Source organism: Anomaloglossus baeobatrachus, chromosome 5, assembly GCF_048569485.1.
Source record: "Anomaloglossus baeobatrachus isolate aAnoBae1 chromosome 5, aAnoBae1.hap1, whole genome shotgun sequence".
Lineage (NCBI taxonomy): Eukaryota > Metazoa > Chordata > Amphibia > Anura > Aromobatidae > Anomaloglossus > Anomaloglossus baeobatrachus.
The window spans coordinates 259,927,817-259,941,777 of NC_134357.1; the positions used below are offsets into that span (position 1 = coordinate 259,927,817).

Consider the following 13,961-nt stretch of genomic DNA (forward strand, 5'->3'; position numbering starts at 1 on the left):
CGGATGTGTGTCACGAATTCCGTGACCCCAATGACATCTCGTTAGCGATGTTGCGTGTAACGGGGCCTTAAGTCTCCTAATAAACTTGTTGACGTCCAAGATGGTTTCAAACACATTTAGTCTGGTACTAGGGACAAAATTTAGTCCTTTCCTTAGAACACTTAATTGTTCATTTCCTAGGATAGTAGCCGACAAATTAATAACAGTTAGATCTTGTTGTTGATTTAGTAATACCCCCTCCGGGTACGATGTCTGTGTATTTCTGTTGTAAGCATGTTTACGCCCGGCTTGTTGTGATCGTTTCCTTTTTTCTTTGTGTTTTTTTGTTATTTGGCTGTAAGTTTTTTGCACTCCCAATTTGAGTCTCATTTGAGCTGGTAGTTGGAATGGTATCCGAATCAGAAATGTCCTTATTGAAATCTGAGGATTCAGCCTCTGTGGAAGAAAAGCTCACCCTGTTACCACTATCATTCCGTTTTTTATTTTACTTCAAAATAGACCTTGGTCCAGGAGATCTTCTACTTCTAATTTGTTGCCAATTATAAACCTTGTTGGTTTCAAAATCCAAGGTATCTTGTTTAAACTTTTTTTCTTTCACTACGGTAATAGAGTCCTCCAGTTTGGAAAGATTAGTATTTATTTTTTTCTTTTAGGGTCCCATATAATGCATTATTGGAAAACTCAGCAAGATCAGACTCTATTTTCTTAATTTATTCTTCTAATTCATTTAGTTTAGTTTGCTCCTTCTCCACAATTAGCTTATTCAGTTTAGGAGAACATTCAGACAGGATATCATCCCACTGTTTTGTGAACTCTGGATCATATTCAGTTGTAGGGCGTTTTCTAATTCTCAAGCCCCTAGGGATCATGCAATTGTCTATATACGCCTGCAAGGTTTTATTATCCCACCATATGTTAAGGTGTGTGGTCATTTGTTTCTCCAAATCCCACATGAGGGAATTAAGTTCATTATGTTCATCTGAAATGTTCCTATTATGTTTGCTCATAAAAATACTACTAGCCTTGTCCAAACGTGTCCAGTTATTAACAATAAAAAATATGTCCAGAAAAAAAGTTATTTTGCATTTCATTGGTCTCCATAGTGAACCATATATTGTTATAGTTTCACAAATATCAACAAATGAATATAGTGGTAAAGGGGAGCACGGATACTAAGCCATTCACAATAGAAAAGAAAAAAGTGAATCCAGCTCACCATTTTAAATGGAGACTCAGTCCTGGGATGGTGCACGGAGATTTCGGCAAACCATGTTTTAATGCATATTGAATAAAACTAAGGCTCTGTGCGCACTTACCGGTTTTTGCCGCAGATTTCCTGCAGATTTGCTGCATGTTTCGCTGCAGAAAATGTTCATAACATCTCTGCAGTGAATCACTAGCAAAACCTATGTAAAAAAAAAATCCTGTGCGCACTATGTGGAATTTGACAGCTGCATGTTTTGCTGCGGGATTCCCGCAGCAAAAACAATTGCATGTCACTTCTTTTCCGCATGTCGCTGCGGGATTTCACTCCATTGACTGCCATGTAATCGTGAAATCCCGCAGGGAATAACGCAGGCAGCAAATTCTGTGCGGTTCATTGCGTTTTCCTGCGTTATTCCCTCCGATATTTCGCGGTTTACCTGCGGTAATGTACATCGCTTGCCTGCGGTTTGCAGGGAAGTGATGTCATTATGACAGGAAGAGGAAGCGGAGCAGAGAGTAAACACACACACAGATCACAGACACACAGACATCACAGACATAGAACGCACACATCACACACACACACACAGACACACACACACCCACATCAGAGACATAGAACACAGACACAGACATATAGAATACACATAGAAAGCAAATGGAAATATAGAAAACAAAACACGTGAGCTCCACCGTATTTTTACCTTCCAGCCGAGGTAAGCACACAGCGGCGGCCCGGTATTCTCAGGCTGGGGAGGGAGAGGGGCAGAGTTAATGTCCCCCGCCTCCCTCCCACCTCCCGCAGCCGAGAATATCAGCCGCAGCTGTCCCGGGACTGTCGCATCCATTATGCGGCAGTACCAGAGTGTCCCCGGCTCTTCTTGAGGCCGTGATGCAGTGGCAATCAAGGTAATGTAAGGAGTTAATGGCGGCGGATCACCGCCATTAACTCCAGGCTTGATCATGGCAGCGTCTGAGACAGCTGACATGATCAACCCGTAAGTAAAGTGAAAAAACACACACACTGAAAAATCCTTTATTTTAAATAAAACACAAATAAGCCTCGTTCACCCGTTTATTAACCCCCCCAAAACACACAGCTCCGGCGTAATCCACGTCCTGCGATGCTTGCATCCAGCCGCGACTGACACTGACACTGCTGAATGCAGCCTCGCAGCGAGACAGCAGAGGTAACCACAGGGCATTTCCCATGGCCGGTAATGTGAACTCACTGCCGACCGTGAGAAATGCAGAGTGGGCTCACAGGGACTCTATCTATCTATTCTATCTATTCTTCTATCTATCCCTCTGTCTGTCTATCTATTCTTCTATCTATTCTTCTGTCTATTTCTCTATCTATCTATCTCAGAATAAAATGACTTTTTTTTTTTTTCAATGTGCTTTATTGCATTGAATGCAATAAAGCACATGTACCAACTCGCACGCGGCAAAACCGTGGCAATACCACGAACAATACCGCGGTAAAACCGCAGCAAACCGCGGCAAACCACATGCGGTTTTCGGGTGCGGTTTGCCGTGTTTTTTTTACCGCGGGTGCGGTAATCTTTCAATGCCTGCGGAATTTTCTTGAGAAAACTCCATTTTCCAGTGCACACATAGCCTAAAGAGTTTTTATATTGTGGATGTGAATGATGGAATTTTTCTACCATTGATCTTAGGGTTTGCCGACTATCTCCGTGCACCATCTCAAGCCTGAGTCTGTATTTAAAGTGGTGCCCTGGATTCATTTTTTTCTTTTGTATGTGGAAACTGTATGGAAGGAGTGGTGAACTTCTTTTCTGCTGGGGGCCATTTGGAAATTTCTATCATCATTCTGGGGCCGCACCAAATTATCAACTTGAAAATTACCCTGTTATATTTGTCAAACAACTAACTCACTGTAGTTTCTTGAGTTTCTTCTCCATGCTGCTGTGATGTTAGGCGATATTGATATTGTTGTTTCACATAAGTGCTTTTTCAGGTTGGTGTCAGCTGGGACTGCTGTATATACATCACATAGGAGACGTTGAGGGCATATACATCACAGAAGATGCTGGGGGCATATACAACAGAAGATGCTGGGGGCATATACAACACAAGAGGGACTGGGGGCATATATATCACTGCAGGGGATGGGGGCATATACATCACAGGAGGGCATGAGGGCATATACATCACAGGAGACACTGGGGTCATATACATCACAGGAGGGGATGGCAGCTTATACATCGCAGAAGGGTCTGGGGGCATATACATCACAGGAGACACTGGGGAATATACATCACAGGGGAAGGCTGCGAAGAATATACATCACTGTGGAGACTGAGGGGCATAGACGGGACTGTGGAGGCTGGGGGATATAGACATCACAGGAGACGTTAAGGGCATATAAGTTGCTAGGATGGCAGGGAGGGATATAGATCACTAGGAAAGCACTGGGGGTACATACAGTACAGACCAAAAGTTTGGACACACTTTCTCATTCAAAGAGTTTTCTTTATTTTCATGACTCTGAAAAAAATTGTAGATTCACATTGAAGTCATCAAAACTATGAATTAACACATGTGGAATGAAAACTTAACAAAAAATTGTGAAACAACTGAAAATATGTCTTATATTCTAGGTTCTTCAAAGTAGCCTTTTGCTTTGATTACTGCTTTGCACACTCTTGGCAATCTCATGATGAGCTTCAAGAGGTAGTCATCGGAAATGGTTTTCACTTCACACGTGTGCCCTGTCAGGTTTAATAAGTGGGATTTCTTGCCTTATAAATGGGGTTGGGACCATCAATTGTGTTGTGCAGAAGTCTGGTGGATACACAGCTGATAGTCCTACTGAATAGACTGTTAGAATTTGTATTATGGCAAGAAAAAAGCAGCAGAGGCCATCATTACTTTAAGAAATGAAGGTCAGTCAGTCTGAAAAATTGGGAAAACTTTGAAAGTGTCCCCAAGTGCAGTGGCAAAAACCATCAAACGCTACAAAGAAACTGGTTCACATGAGGACCGCCCCAGGAAAGGAAGACCAAGAGTCACCTCTGCTGCGGAGGATACGTTTATCCGAGTTACCAGGCTCAGAAATCGCAGGTTAACAGCAGCTCAGATTAGAGACCAGGTCAATGCTACACAGAGTTCTAGCAGCATCTCCAGAACAACTGTTAAGAGGAGACTTTGTGCAGCAGGCCTTCATGGTAAAATTGCTGCTAGGAAACCACTGCTAAGGACAGGCAACAAGCAGAAGAGACTTGTTTGGGCTTCAGAACACAAGGAATGGACATTAGACCAATGGAAATCTGTGCTTTGGTCTGATGAGTCCAAATTTGAGATCTTTGGATCCAACCACCGTGTCTTTGTGCGATGCAGAAAAGGTGAACTTATGGACTCTACATGCCTGGTTCCCACCGTGAAGCATGGAGGAGGAGGTGTGATGGTGTTGGGGTGCTTTGCTGGTGACACTGTTGGGGCTTTATTCAAAATTGAAGGCATACTGAACCAGCATGCCTACCACAGCATCTTGCAGTGGCATGCTATTCCATCCGGTTTGCATTTAGTTGGACCATCATTTATTTTTCAACAGGACAATGACCCCAAACACACCTCCAGGCTGTGTAAGGGCTATCTGACTAAGATGGAGACTGATGGGGTGCTATGCCAGATGACCTGGCCTCCACAGTCACCAGACCTGAACCAGAGTGAAGGCAAAAGGGCCAACAAGTGCTAAGCATCTCTGGGGACTCCTTCAAGACTGTTGTAAGACCATTTCCGGTGACTACCTCTTGAAGCTCATCCTAAAAACAAAACCCCAAAAAAATAGTGACCAATATAGCCACCTTTCTTTATGATGACACTCAACAGCCTACCATCCATAGATCCTGTCAGTTGCTTGATCTGTTTACGATCAACATTGTGTGCAGCAGCTATCACAGCCTCCCAGACACTGTTTCGAGAGGTGTACTGTTTTCCCTCCCTGTAGATCTTACATTTTATGAGGGACCACAGGTTCTCTATGGGGCTCAGATCAGTTGAACAAGGGGGCCATGTAATTATTTTTTCATCTTTTAGATTTTTACTGGCCAGCTATGCTGTGGAGTAGTTGGATGCATGTGATGGAGCATTGTACTGCATGAAAATCATGTGTTTCCTGAATGATACCGACTTCTTCCTGTACCACTGCTTGAAGAAGTTGTCTTCCAGAAACTGGCAGTAGGTCTGGGAGTTGAGCTTCACTCCATCCTCAACCTGAAAAGGTCCCACAAGTTCATCTTTGATGATACCAGCCCATACCAGATCCCCACCTCCACCTTGCTGGTGTCTGAGTCAGAGTGAAGCTCTCTGCCCTTTACTGATCCAGCCTCTGGGCCACAACGAGTCACTCTCATTTCATCAGTCCATAAAACCTTTGAAAAATCAGTCTAAAGATATTTCTTGGCCCAGTCTTGATGTTTTTATCTTATGTTTCTTGTTCAAAGGTGGTCATTTTTCAGCCTTCCTTACCTTGGCCATGTCCCTGGGTATGGCACACCTTGTGCTTTTTGATACTCCAGTAACGTTGCATCTCGGAAATATGGCCAATCTGGTGGCAAATGGCATCTTGGCAGCTTCACGCTTGATTTTCCTCAATTCATGGACAGTTATTTTGCACCTTTTTTGCCCAACACGCTTCTTGCGACCCTGTTGGCTATTTGCCATGAAACACTTGCTTGTTCGGTGATCACGCTTCAAAAGGTTTGGCAATTTCAAGACTGCTGCATCCCTCTGCAAGCCATCTCACAATTTTGAACTTTTCAGAGCCCGTCAAATCTCTTTTCTGACCCATTTTGCCAAAGTAAAGGAAATTGCCTAATAATTAGGCACACCTTATATAGGGTGTTGATGTCATTACACCACACCCCCTCCTCATTGCAGAGATGCACATCACCTGATTTACTTAATTGGTAGTTGGCTCTCAAGCCTATACAGCTTGGAGTAGGACAACATGTATACAAATTATCATGTGATCAAAATACTCATTTGTCTAATACTTCTGCACACAGTGACATCTTGTCATCTATAATTTCTGTGGATATTTCTATTTTGTTGCACACAGGATGTCAGCCAGAACTTGGGAATGTGCTTCAGAATATAAGTTCCAAGTATGGAAGCTGCATGCAGACCAACAGTGATACATCATTATACATGAGACATGGGATCACAAATGCTGATGAACTGGACAACCGAAATAGTACAAGGTATACAGTATATACATATATAGTCCCATGCTCATCCCGAAAAGTTGGACTAGTGTGATTATTTTCTTGCCTAGCATCTGTATGTCATGCATGTGCCACCTGTATTCAGTGCATTTTTTTTCTCAGCAAGTATTATTCGACAATAATTTACAAGACTATTTAAAGTGTGTATGCTCCGTGTGCCATCTGTTTTTTTTTCGCACCCATAGACCTGCATTGGCGAGTCTTGGCCATTTCGTGTCACCATACACAGCATGCCGTGATTTTTTTCATCAGGCTTATGAGAGAGAGAGAGAGAGAGAGAGAGAGAGAGAAAGGGAGACCAGGCATGATTCGTACCGTTTCGTCCTCGGTCATATTCGTCTCGTTACTTCGGGCTCCCGCGCCAGATCAATTAATCTGATTGGTACACGGCACTGTGAGAAAAAAATTACAAATGTCAAAATTAAGTTTTTTTGGTCATCGCAACATTATATTAAAATGCAGTAACAGACGATCAAAACATCATATCTACCCAAAAGTGGTATAATTGAAAACACCAGCTCAAGAAGCAAAAACTGAGCCCTTATTGAGCCCCAGATCCCAAAATATTAGACTGCTATGGGTCTCAGAAAATTTCGACAAAAGCGTTATTTTTTTTTTTTTTACAAATGTCTGAATTCTTTTTCACAACTTAGATAAAAGTAAAACTACACTTCCTGACAGAAGTTATGTAGCTTATCCATGTTATGTAAATAAAAGCTTATAACCTAACTTTAAATTCATCCATTGGTTTTATAAATTACTCTTTTGAAAGCTGAAATCCTCCCAAATTCCCAAATTTGGTTTAGGTTATGAAAAGAAAGTTGCTGTTCTGTCCCCACTTAAAGGTGATTGAAGGTGCGTAGTTGTGGGATGGCGGAGAATCTTACCTTCATTTTTCCTATAGGTGAAGCAGACATGACCAGAGCGCCTTGAGTTAAACATGCACATGCTGAGATGAAACAATGGGGGTTTATTTTCTCCAAAGGTTAGGACATGCAGGAGTACAGTGGTCCAAGTACCTGGCATTGTGGTTATCTTGTGATGCTTGTTTCTGGAGCCACTAAGGTCAGAAGACTTTGCTTCAGCAACTTCATTAAGGGGTGTTATTCTCACAATCTCTGGCTGGTAAATGAACATGCCAGGAAGTGATGTAAGAGGAGCAGCAGACACTCTCATGGGCTGGATGAAAAAATCAGAGGAGCCGAAAGGTCTGACCTGTAGATGGCAGCAGAGACAAGCTTGAAAAACATTAAATAACAGTTTTAACTAAAACAAGTTGGAACAGCACAGTTGCTGCAAAGCGAAGATATTAATCATTTAATGAACACAGAAAGGTCAGATTTTGGCAAGACAAAAGTTTTGTCGCCTCGTCAAATAATGCACCCAATCCTAGTTTACATCCTCACCTGTGCTCACTAAATGATCGGTTAATTAGTGGCTGTGTATAAAAAGAAATCCATCACCCCAGACCTTCACTTGAACTGCAACTTGACCTCTGACAACATGCCAAAAATCCACCCTGCGACCAAACCCTTGTTTATAAAGAGGCTGAAGACCAGATCCACTGCAGAGGTGGCTGACACCTTTAATGTGTCTCAGCGTCAAGTACAAAGAATTAAAAAAAGATTTGAAGAGACTGGAGATGTTTTTGACAAGCCCAGGTCCGGCAGACCCAGCAAGACAACTGCTTAGGAGGAACGTTTGTTGGTTAGAAAATGCAAAGCCAGCCCCTCTTCCACTGCAGCAGAGCTCCAACAGGCCTAGTCACCTCAAGTCCCTGTGTCAACTAGAACAATTTTTAGGATTCTGTCTCGAAATGGCCTCCTTGGTCGAATCAGTGCCCAGAAGCCAGCACTAAACAAAAGGCAATTAAAAAAACGTGTGGCATTTACCAAGTCCCACAGCCTGCTAAACAGATGGACGCTGGAAAAGTGGCAGAAGGTGGATTTCTCTTATGAATCTTCAGTTGAATTACATCACTGCAGGAGACCTACTGGAGCCCGTATGGATCCAGAAAAGTCACCAGAAAACAGTTAAGTTTGGTGGTGGAAAGATCATGGTCTGGGGTTACATTATATGGGGTGTGCAAAATATTTGCAAGATGGAAGGCAATATCAATAGCCTAAAATATCAAGAAGTATTAGCTACCTCTTACATTCCTAATCATAAAAGGGGTCAAATTCTGCAGCAGGATGGTGCTCCATCTCATACATCCATCTCTACAACAAAGTTCCTCCTGGCAAAGAAGATCAAGGTGCTCAAGGATTGGCCAACCCATTCACCAGACATGAACATCATTGAGCATGTTTGGGGTAGGATGAAAAAGGAAGCTTGGAAGACAAAACCAAAGAATCAGGATGAACTCTGGGAAACATGTAAGACTGCATTCTTTGCTATTCCTGATGACTTCATCAATAAATTGTATGAAATATTGTTGAACCACATGGAGGCAGTCCTTCAAGCTCATGGAAGTCACACAAAATATTAAATATGGCTCTAATAGCACCATACTGTCATTCACCAATGTTATGCAACATATCTTTTTATTAGAAGTTAATTATTTGCTGGAATTTTACATTACTTTCTGTGGGCGACAAAACTTTTGTCTTGCCAAAATCTGACCTTTCTGTGTTCTTTAAATGATCAATATTTCAGCTTTGCAGCAACTTTATTTTCATAACCTAAACCAAATTTGGGAGGATTTCAGCTTTCAAAAGAGTAATTTATAAAACCAATGGATGAATTTAAAGTCAGGTTATAAGCTTTTATTTATATAACATGGATAAGCGACAGAACTTCTGTATACATGTTTGGTATCTACAAACTCGTACTGACCTGGGGAATCATATTGCTTGGTCAATATTTCAAAATAATGAACACAGTCAATAAAAAAAACAAAAACATTTGTGCAATTGCACTTTTTTGCAGTTTCATTGCACTTGGAATTTTTTTTCATGTATTCCAGTATAATATGGGGCAGGGCAGAATGAATGGTGTTGTTCAAAAGTACAATACAAGCCCTCATATGGCTATATTGATTGAAAAATAAATATGGCTCTTGGAAGAAGGGGAGAAAAAAACAAAAATGAAAAATGGAAAATTGCCCTGGGATGAAGGGGTTAAACAATGCTATTTCAAGTGCCCAATAACAATGATTTATCAAATTACCCTATCTTACTATCCCATTCCAAAATGGGCCAAACATCTTGTTTCAGTGTTTCCTACACATCCCAAATTTCACATAGTGCTTGTTTCTCAAACACTCCAGTTACAATGTTACCCGAAAACAGTGCCATTATTACTACCATGCCTCAGTGTTCAAATACGTTCAAACCACTTGTAACATTCTAATGAGAAAACCAATGAGTCAGTATATGGCACTCTGATGGAGGTATCCTCCTATGTGACACAAAGCAGTATTGTGGAGGCACTCTAGTTGATAAGCTATGGTGGGGAGTTGTGTTGTCCTGTATCTTACGCTGAAGGTTCATCATTGGTCAGAGATATTATTTAGTTTGGCCAGCAGTTATTTTATGTGTCTGCCAACATAGAATGGAGCAAACATGGCTCAAAGGTTCCATAGTGTGGGGACTGATTTGGTGCCAGGAAAAAAAATCTTTGGATCACAATGAAAAATGGCAACATTATTTTACACTTCTTCATATCTATTTTGACCCTTTTCTCACAAACCATCATTTTGTTTCCATTTTACAGGTCTCTTAACATACATTTCAGTGAACTGAACCCGGATGAGGCCTACTTTGTTAATGCAGAATGGGCCTTTGGCGGTAATGAGAACAGCAAGAACTACATCACACGATGCATTCAGATGTTTCCTAACCTCTGTGCTAGAAAAGAGGGCACACAACAGCCTATTGCCTGGGTTTTAACTGAGCAGTCGGCGGAAATTCGCATGGGATACACTGAGGGCAGCTACAGAGCTCAAGGTGTATTCAATAATATAGTTACAAGACTGATTGCTACAATGACTTCAAGAGGAGTCCCAATCTACTGTAGTATAGCTGATGATAACGCAAAGAGTCAGTCAGCATGTTTTGCAGCCGGATTCTTTCCTGTAGGTAGATGGCAGCAATGGAACTTTCAGCCATCTTAGGACTATGTTTTAATTTGTTGATCATAATTAATAGTCCATTGACTTATTGGCCCAGTCAGAAGCCAACAAACCAGATGCCACAAGAGCAGAAATTGTATAATTTTCCTAAAAACACCATCGCTGGAAAATGGTACCCAAAAATAGGTCCTCTTCACATCATCAAGCATGAACCTCTCACTCAAGTCAATTTAAAGCCCAGTTTAAATTTTAAGGCTCAGTGTGTTTGTGGATGGTGCCCAGCTTTTGACTTTGGTCTGAGAGAGGGTATGTAGGAAAGCTAGGTAGGACTAGGTTAATTCCTAGCACTGCAGGTCTTAATCAGGAGCACCTGTCTAGAGAACGGCTGTGTGTTCTCCTGGGGCCTTGAGTTTGCTATGGATTGAGCAGAGAACAATGTGTAAAAACTGCTGAGTGTCCAAGCTGTTTAATGGGAGCTGTTCACAAACCTGAACACTTCTGTCGTGGCTGGAAGCTACAGGAAGTCATCCTGAAGGGGACACCGAGACTGGTAGGACCGTACCCCTAATTTGTGGAAAGTTTGCTTCAGGAAAACAAACTGTAAACCGTTGAGCTGCACTGACGTATGCGTGCCTTATGATTGAACTGTTTATTTGGTGTTACACCTTTGTGCCTAGAAGAGGCTGTTATGTTTTGAATCCCTTGACATTTTATAAAAGTAATAAAACTGCATTGCTTGTGTAAACACTGCCTAATGCCTACCTGAGAATGGGAACCCCTACAATATATACACACGCACTTGGACAAAATTGTTGGTATCCTCCTGTTAAATAAAAAAACAAAAAAAAACAATGGTCTCTGAAAGAACTTGTAACTGACAAAGGTAATTTCCAATTTAAATTTACTGAATAAGAATTAATGAAAATCAGATGTTACTTTTGAATTTTGGCTCAAAAGAAAAAAACTAATGAAAATGGCCTAGACAAAAATTATAGAATACCTACAAAAGACTGGAAAAAAAATTGACCATAAGGATATGTTAAACTAAGGTTCATTCTATAATTAGCATCACAGGTGTCTGCAGTCAGTCTACATATTTAAAGGGTAAAAAGTAATGACTATACTCTTTGGTATCATGGTGTATCACACTGAACATGAACCAAAGAAAGCTAAGGATAGAGCTGTCTCAGGAGAATAAACAGAAAATTATAGACAAACATGTTAAAGGCTTGGGCTATAAGACCATCTCCAAGCAGCTTGATGTACCTGTCATTTGGACAGATGAGAGTTTTTGGCAACTCACATTAACTCTATGTTCACAGATGCAAAAATAAAGCACACAAAGAAAAGATCATGACTAGGGTATTGAAAAGTGTCTACGGCTCTTATAACAGAGACATAATGTGGCGCCCTGGACAAGCCAGGGGCCACACAGCACAAGATCAACACACCCCACACTCCCAGCAGGCACACCGAAGTCAGACACAAAACCCTTGTTGCCTTCCTCCAGGGGCTGATGATCACACCAGGGGGTGGGCCAGGCAGTTGGTACCGCCCACAGAGGAGTTCACAGTCCTGGAGGCGGGAAAACAGACAGTCTAGTTTTGACAGTGAAAGTGGAAGGAGGAAAGTGTGGTAGTGGAGCAACTGACTGACAGCGTCCGGGTGTGTGACCCGGGCGGAACAGCAAGGTTGGCAGACGGTGGTGACCATCTGCAGGAGTGGTCTATCCGAGTTACCGTAAGGACCGTGGACGGGCGGTGGCCCGGCGGTACCGGACCGGTACACAAAGAGAAGCCAGCACCATCTGGCAGGGGCTTTTCGGACCGCGGCAAGGCTAGGAGTCGCCGTGAATTTGCTGAATCCGTTAGTGAAGGGGACCTCCTGGGTTTCCAAACAGTCAAGCCCCGACAGAAGGCAACAGTCCAACCAATAGAGGGAGACACCACCACCGCCAAGGCAACCGTTTCTCAGGGCCATAGCCTGCGGGCAAAGAGGGGCTCCTCCAGCCCATATCCAAGCTGGGGAGATGGGTTTACCGGTGGGAACCCATCGGAACCATCAACCGTACTTAGGTGCAGGGAAAGGCAGTCACCATCAACCTGCCGGGAGAAACAACACCGCAGCCGTCTGTGGGACCCGTCCATCCAGCCGAGTGTTTTACCGAGAACTGTGTCTTCATCATTGGGCTGAGTGAGTACCACCGTGCCGTGCGGCACAGCGCTGCCCCTGCGACCCTGCACCTCGCCAGGCCCCGTAACCCGCCTGCCATCCATCCCTACCCCATCACCGGGCCCCGGGACAACCAACCCCCTACCCACGGAGGGGAGAACTAACAACAAAGCTGCTCCCTGTCACCGCTCCCGGGATCCCCGTCCAGAGCAGCGGTGGTGTCACCATTATCACCACAGCCGTGGGTGGCGTCACGGACAATAAATCCCCACAATCAATCCAAATCCCCTTTTCACTCACGGGCGAGGAGCGCCGCTCGAGTCCCCGGGATCCGGCCCACCGCTCGAGCCACCACCGAGCAGCAGCAGCCACAGCAACAGCGGCGGCCGGACCCGAGCAGTGGGAGAGCGCAGCGTCCCCTCCTCCACCCGCGACAATAACATGGGCCATCCCTTACCACCTCACCTCCGACTGCTATGACGAAATTTAACCGATCACTAAATCCTACCCTCACTATCAAAGTTTAGGCGTTACAACCAAACCTAAAGAAGTGCGGGTGGGTGGGATGTTTGCTGGTCCTGGATCTTGAGTGAAGGCTTTTTCAAGGTAAAATGGTATACTCCTCCTTAAATCTAAATTGGCCAATTCTTACTAGCTCTCCCCCGTGTGACACCAACAACCTGGCCCCTTTACCTCTAATTGACCTCTCTAATGTACAAGTCAATTTCTTAGTTAATCCTCTCCTAGCCTCCTACTTTCAAATTCTGGTCATGTTCAAGCTTCCACTAGCTCTGCTTATTCCAGCCATATCTCTCTACCTGCTGTGACGTATTGAGGTGACTCGGTTATGTTTTGGGGCTGCTTTGCTGATCTGGCACAGGGTGTCTTAAATCTGTGCAAGGTACAATGAAATTTCAAGACTATCAAGTAAAATATATCTTTGTACCGTGTTAGCCAGTAGAGATAGAAAATTGTTTAAAAGAACTGAAGTCCTCAGTGGTTAAGTTGATAAGACTATCAAGGCATTCTAGTGAAAAATGTGGAGTCAGGGTCATGCTGGGGGCTCATACCTCACTACCATCAAGTGTACCTCTGAGATAAAGGATAGTGCACAGTCTCTAGTCTAAGGGCCAGTCTAGGAGCTCCTGTGCAGTCATTTCATACCCTGTGACAGTTCTATGAGCCTTTATGTAAATCCTATTGAATATCTATAGAAAGAGATGAAACATGCAGTCTACAGAGGGCACCCAACACACCTG

At 43.2% G+C, this 13,961-nt stretch overlaps 1 protein-coding gene across 1 annotated transcript in view; it reads left to right on the forward strand.

Moving 5' to 3' along the window:
- LOC142309943 (glycine N-acyltransferase-like) overlaps nucleotides 1-11,341 on the forward strand; it is a 104,829-nt gene extending 93,488 nt beyond the window's left edge. Inside the window, exons 5-6 of the mRNA XM_075347414.1 lie at nucleotides 6,293-6,434; nucleotides 10,173-11,341. Of these exons, the coding sequence (XP_075203529.1) occupies nucleotides 6,293-6,434; nucleotides 10,173-10,572 (542 nt within the window). The 3' untranslated portion in view covers nucleotides 10,573-11,341. The remainder of the gene's footprint in view (nucleotides 1-6,292; nucleotides 6,435-10,172) is intronic.
- Nucleotides 11,342-13,961: the final 2,620 nt, after the last annotated feature.